This window comes from Anastrepha ludens, chromosome 5, assembly GCF_028408465.1.
Source record: "Anastrepha ludens isolate Willacy chromosome 5, idAnaLude1.1, whole genome shotgun sequence".
Taxonomy (NCBI): Eukaryota; Metazoa; Arthropoda; class Insecta; order Diptera; family Tephritidae; genus Anastrepha; species Anastrepha ludens.
The window spans coordinates 111,649,896-111,657,073 of record NC_071501.1 but is presented as its reverse complement, the minus strand read 5'-3'; the positions used below and the strand labels follow the sequence as shown (position 1 = coordinate 111,657,073).

General features: G+C 45.2%; 1 protein-coding gene across 1 annotated transcript; it reads left to right on the top strand.

Moving 5' to 3' along the window:
* Positions 1-517: 517 nt before the first annotated feature.
* On the top strand, positions 518-1,579 carry LOC128864845 (uncharacterized). The gene has a single exon (XM_054104603.1). The coding sequence runs from the start codon at positions 518-520 to the stop codon at positions 1,577-1,579; it is 1,062 nt and encodes a 353-aa protein (XP_053960578.1).
* The last annotated feature ends 5,599 nt before the right edge of the window (positions 1,580-7,178 follow it).

The following is a 7,178-nucleotide window of genomic DNA, read 5'->3' as shown; positions in this document are numbered from 1 at the left end:
TAGTAACAGTCTTAGAAGACGTAAACTTCGTTAAAAAAACTCCCTCAACCCAAGGTGTGATGCGACCCGTGCCTATTGGGTGGGTTTGGCAGCCGGGGGATTAAATAAGGCTGTCTTCGTACGGAGCCCTCCTGATATCAGGCCGCCTCAGGTTGTAACGGTGGCCTTGCCATGGTATGGGGCGCTGCCATGGTCGACCGGATATTTCCCCTTCATCCTCTTTGGTCACCGCGCATGGCGACATGCGCAGCTCCCTTGGCGGGGCAGGTGACCGTACGAACCAGATGAAATGAAACCACAAAAACTTAAAAATTCGGATGACGGGAAAACAAACACGGAACAAACGGACAAAATGACGGGAAAACATACCGACGCATCGACAGCACGGACTGATAAAAAACCAAACATGCGGACAGAACTACAGGACAAGCAAACAGACAGACAGGAGGAAGCGACGGACGCACTTAAAAAACAGTCAGACAATTAGACAAGACGCACAAGCAAGGACGAACTGAGGATGACGGGGTCACCCTCAGAGGATGAGCTCTTGGCCTCCAGCCAAGAAACAGTTGAGGGCAAAGCTGTGGGCCACAGTACGCCAACAACCATAAATGAACCAACAACATCCGCTAAAGCCATGGGGCAAAAGCGCACTAATAAAGGCCCATCAAGGTATAAGCTCTACCAGAGGTCTCTCGCTATCCTTGGCAGGATTCGTAAGAACGAGACCGAAGGTAAAGCTCATCCCAAAGATGAGGCTGACAAGGCAAGGTGTCAAAAGGTGGTGGACGAATACCTGGCATTCCAAACCGCCCGAAAGACAGAGGCCAAAAAACGTAACCGTTCGCAAGACGAAAACAAGAGGGCAACAAAGAAGCACAAGATCTCAGATCAGGGTGCGGTTGTCCCCAAACTTACCAAACAATTAAGTGAGGTGGCACGGGACCATCTTCAAATGGCACTGGTGGACGAAACTTCCAACCGCGGCAAACCTGTGCTTGACAAATGGTCGGAGATTGAGGCACGGTTGTCTCGCATAATCGTCGACCATGTCATGGCGAACCCGGAGGGTCAATCCCCAGGTTTCGACTCGGTGGAAGTGGTTCGCGGTTGCCGGGTAATCAAATGTGATGACCAATACTCATTGCATTTCCTTACAAACGCGATTGGCGAAATTCAGAACAGCTGGGATGGCTTGAGGCTCAAGCTCATTGCAGCTAGCGAGATACCACGAAGGCCGAGGGCTCACATCTGGATACCAAACATGGAGTTTGAAGCCAATCAGTTAATTCCCTATCTCCAGGCTCACAACCGCTCAGTGCCGATGGCCGATTGGTCGATCATCAAAGCGGAGGCTCCGCAAAAGCACAGCATGTCGTTCCTCCTTCAAATCACAGAAGAGAGCCTTGAACCACTGCAAAAAATGGAAAATAAACTTCGGTTTGGCATACGGAAGGCCCAGCTGAAGATATTCCGTTCTGCGAATCCGGAGGAGGAGCAGGATGAGGTCGACGGCACCAGCGAACTGCTGATTGGCATGCAGTTAAATGATGCCGAACCTGCGGAAGCAAACCAATAAAAAATGGTTTTAAAGGTTGTCCAAATTAACCTGCAGCACTCACAAACTGCAACGGACAACCTAACCGTTCTCCTAGGGGAGGAGAACGTTGACATAGCCTTAATCCAGGAACCCTGGGTGCGGAGCAACGAGGTGAAGGGGTTCCCGGGAAAAAACTACAATCTGTACTATAAGCGTACTCAAGGTAATCCTATATCATGTATTGTAGCCAAAAAACCCTTAAACATATTTTTAATCCCATCATACAGTTCACAGGATGTGACGGCCGTTGAGGTGGAAGCTGCTGACGGTGTCAGCATCACACTTGCATCCATCTATATGGCACATGATCGGCCAGCACCGCCCGAGGAGGCTTGTGTGCTTGTGCTTGAAGGAGCCAGGAACAAAACTCTGCTACTCGGATGCGACGCCAACGCGAGGCATGCGTTGTAGGGAAGCTCTGAGACAAACGACCGAGGTGAGTCTTTATATAATTTTATTATTAATACTAACTTATCGGTATGTAACAGGGGTAACACTCCCACTTTCACCTTTCCTAGTACGGAGTACTTCAGAGGATGGGAGGAAGTGATTGATGTTACTCTACTGTCTGAAAATAGCTCAGTAAGGGTAGATAATTGGAGGGTATCCAATAAAAGGTCCTTTTCTGATCATAGTTGGATCCTCTACGATTTAGATCTTAAGGTAGATCCACCCCTACCGTATCGAAATCCTTTAAGAACCAACTGGAAGAGGTTCAAAAATGCAGTAAACAAGAGGATAGGAGAGATTCCTATCCCTCAAATCACTCTCACGGAAAACCTTGAGAGTAGGGTCATAACACTGGAAAAGGCATTTAGTAGGCCCTACAAAACGTCCTGCCCCATAAAATTTAGCAAAAAAACTCACCCTCCTTGGTGGAGCAGTGAGCTCTTAAAACTAAGGGAAAAATCCAGATCAACGTTTAACCTCAGCTACTCGACGGGAAATTGGGAATTGTACAGAGAAAGTCGGAGACAGTACAAGAAGGTAATCAGGGCCGCCAAAAAAGAGAGCTGGAGGGAATTTTGTTCGTCAATCGAATCCACCAGGGATTCTGCTAGGCTCAGCCGTGTTCTTCCCAAAGACCACTCAATGGCTTCTTGGGTCCAGAAACCTGATGGAACTTGGACTGCTACAGCAGAAGAATCGCTAGAGCTTCTGCTAAACATGCATTTTCCGGGATGCAGCGCTTACGAAAGTGAGAGGGGAAACATTAGGCGGAGCCAATATAATCCACAGCATCTTGCAAATGAAATTATTACCAAAGAAAAAGTTGCATGGGCAATCAAATCTTTCTCACCTTTAAATCTCCGGGGCCAGATGGGATCATTCCAAAGATGTTACAGGAAACCTTGGACTGTACCCTACCATGGCTAGAGGAGATTTTTAAAGCGTGTTTAAACTTAGGCCATATTCCAGATAGCTGGAAACTAGTCAAGGTCGTCTTCATACCAAAAGCAGGTAGAAGAGGACATGAATCAGCGAAGGACTTCAGGCCAATCAGTCTTTCGTCTTTCCTGTTAAAAACTTTTGAAAGACTTTCGGATATGCACCTCAGAAGCTCTTTGGAGAGCTCTGGTATATCAACTGCACAACACGCATACCTTAAAGGCAAATCTACGGGGACAGCGCTTCTCGAGGTAATCCGAACTATAGAGGGCTCTCTAGAGAGCAAACATTATACCATGGCGGCATTCTTGGATATCGAAGGCGCCTTTAACAATGTTAGCAGAGATGCCATCCAACGGGCGTTGATAGACCTGGAGGTGGACAGTTGCGTTAGTAACTGGGTCATCTCCATGCTAGAACCCAGAATCATCAAAACTAGTATGGGTAATATCAACATAACCACGAAGGTCCACGGGGGCACTCCACAAGGGGGGAGTATTATATCCACTTCTTTGGCTATGTGTGATCAGCAAAATCTTAACAAAACTTGACGGAGGTGGGGTAAAAGTGGTGGCGTACGCTGATGATGTGGTGTTAATGGTGTCAGGACTGTGTCCAAATACGATCAGTGGGATCATCCAAAGGGCGTTAGGCGAGCTTAACTCGTGGGCCACAGGATGTGGGCTAAGTTTAAACCCACGTAAAACAGAACTTATGCTTTTTACCACCAGATACAAGGTACCAACTTTCACCCTACCAAATATCAACGGCAAACTCTGTCACTATCAACCAGTGCAAAGTACTTAGGAGTAATTCTGGACTCCAAACTTAGCTGGAAGTTAAACGTCGAAGAACGGGTAAGGAAAGCAGAAATTGCTTTATATGCCTGCAAACGTATGCTTGGAAGAAGATGGGGTCTTCAACCTAAGCATACATTATGGCTGTATAAGGCGGTTATACGACCCATTCTATCGTATGGTTCGGTAGTTTGGTGGAAAGCTCTAGGGAGAGAGTACAATACCAAATTACTCGGCAGAATACAAAGATCAGCCTGTGCAATAACGGTCGGTGCAATCAGATCATGTCCTAGAGAGGCTCTCAATGCTCTGACACACGTTATTCCAATAGACCTACATATAAAGAAGACGGCAACCATGAGTGCATTTAGGTTAAATGAAGCGGGTCGCTGGAAAGAAAAAACGTATGGTCACGCTAGTCTATTATTGCGACAAACTCAGTTAACCTCGGCGAGGACTGACTACATCGTCCCGATGGTAACGTTCAATAGGAATTTTGCCACACTCTTTCCATCTAAAAAAGAATGGAATAAGGGATTCTCTCTAAACAACTTCGATACCACAGTCTATACAGATGGTAGTAAAATGGATTGTGGTGTTGGAGCTGGTATATATTCTCATAGACTTGGAATTGAAAAATCTGTGCGTCTCCCTAATACCAGCAGCGTCTTCCAAGCGGAAGTACTAACAATTGGGGAAACCTGTAGGTTACTAATCGCAGATTTCTCTTTCAAGGGCAATATCGCTATTCTTTCGGATAGCCAAGCTGCAATCCAGGCGCTGGACGCGACTATAACCACCTCTAAAGTGGTGGAGCAAAGTAGGAGTAGCCTCACCAACTTGAGTGAAAACCATAGAGTAACCTTAATTTGGGTCCCGGGACACCGGAACATAGAACGTAACGAAAAAGCTGATGAACTGGCAAGAGGGGGATCTGCCATGAATAGCGCTCTTGCAGTACCAGTATTCACTCCACTAGGTGCGGTCAAGAATGCAATTTCCCTAAAATACCTTCGAATTGCAGATTGTAGATGGAGAGACCAGACGAAATGCAAAATCAGCAGAACGTTATGGCCCACCTACAACCTCAAGTAATCGTCGACATTAATAAACATGAAACGACGGGACACCTGTAGACTTACGGCAGTCATAACTGGCTTCTGGTCTATCGGAGAACAAGCCGCCAAAATGGGCATCCCTCATAACACATACTGTCATAGTTGTAAACAGCCGGGGGAAAAAGAAACAATCTTCCATTTCCTCTGTGAATGCCCTGCCCTATGGAAGGACAGAATGTTAACCCTGGGAAAACCGCTGTTCGAGAGTCTCGAGCAGCTGTCTGGCTTAGAAGTCAACAACCTAATAAGGTTCCTAAACCGCACAGACTGGATATAGTCCTGCTGTAAATAACTGTTAAACAATTTGGTAACGAGGATGTGGCAACAAAATGGTGCGGAAGCGCTAGTTGGATTCTGGATGAATCACCACTCTAATCAACCAACCAACCAACCAACAGTCTTAAAGCAAGCGGTTCGCTTTGCAAAACTATTTCAAGGTAAGTAACCAACAAAGTGTAGTTTGTTGGATGTGAAATCCGCTACACAAAGCCAAAGTTAGAAAAAAAGTCCAGTCAACAAACCCTGCTCCCTCTTTTGATGATGTTCACGACAAATTTTTAAAAACCTTTTAATTGATGGTATATTCCAGAAACGTTCGGTCCCTTTCGGTAATGAAGAAGATGCCCTGAAAAACTGATGTCATCGCAAAAGCAAAAGCTAACATTAACGCCAAACCACGATGGAAGGGAAAGGCAGGAGAGTTAATGAATATAAATAAATAAATAATAGGGTGTTTGGTCGAGCCCCTCATTCTATTTACGTCTCGATGTTTTTCGAAGGTTGGCGCGTGACTACCATTTGGAAGTTCGAATCTCCGTGCATGAAACACCAAAATCATAGAAAAATTCTTTTGCTAATAGCACTCGCCCCTCGGCAGGCAATGGCAAACCTCCGAGTATATTTCTGCCATGAAAAAGCTCCTCATAAATAAATATCTGCCGTTCGGAGTTGACTAAAACTGTAGATCCATCTATAATGTCTATCTCTAAAAACGGTACTTTGGTTCCACAGTCGAGGTATTCAGACTCAGCGACGAGATTGCCAAAAACTCGCATTCTCAAACAAATTGAGGCTGGCTACTTGGCTCCCTGAGGATTGGAAGTTAATAATCTGATAGGCGAAAGTAATGCTTTCGAGGTTTTTATTAGGTGTACGTATGATCCGAGGACCTACATGGACCTGACATGTAAATATTCGGCATTGAAGACAACGAAATTCACAGGCCGGAAAATTTTAGAGCGTATCAGCTTTAGTGTAGGGAACAAAGATTCAGAGGCTTCATTGGTTATGTAGTTAAGAAGGAAGGGATAGAAACGGTGCAAGTCTGAAAGAAACAGAATGGTATCTTCTGCGTTGGAAGGACCAAGTAGTGAAAAAATATTTGGCTTAATTACATGTTCCTCATTGGCTCTTGTTAAAGTCATACGATGACTCAATGGACGTGCTATTCCAGAAACAAGCAACCATCTACTGGGTTCCAGGACACAAGGGAAAAAGAAACGAGAAAGCGGATATACCAGCCAAAGCAGACGTAAATGTTCCTGTAGCAAGCAGGAACAGCGTACAACCAGCTCTCTGCAAACAACGACTGGTTATAGCTGCAGCAATGGTTGAAGAAGCGAACTCGAGATGGGAACGAAGCAGCTCATGCAGGATCGCGAAAAACCTGATACGCAAGTACAACGTCAGGTCTACAAACAAAATTTTATCTCTTCCCAGGAAAGAGGGTAAGCTTGCAATGGGGATACTGAAGGGACACTGTCTCACTCCATCGTACGCGGCCAAACTGAAGGTAGTGCAGAATGGTACATACGCGAGAGCTACTCTGGAATACCTACTCTACCACTGCCCTGCACTTAGCAAAGCACGAATAAACTGCTTAGGTTCTGCATCATTTTCAACCTTAGAAAGTGTGGCAGATCAAAAAATTAGCAGCCTAACTAAATTAAGTTTTTATCTAAAGACAAAATATAAGGTTCTTCAACTCTACATACAAACACTTGGTATCACGATGGATCAATTTCTGGTCTATGTGCGATCTACAGGATCAGCCAAGTCCAACCTTACCAAGCAAATGAGCTGCTTTTCGGTCTTCTCCAGCAAACTGACAGCAGTGACCAACACCAAGTGGTTTTTACAAGCAGAGTACGACATCATCTATCGACATCAACTAATAAACGTAATTCACCAAACTATATCGCTGTTTTTTGAAAATCCGTACAGCCAGCCATTATAGCGAAATGAAGGCAATTTTCAGCAACGGTTGCAATAATT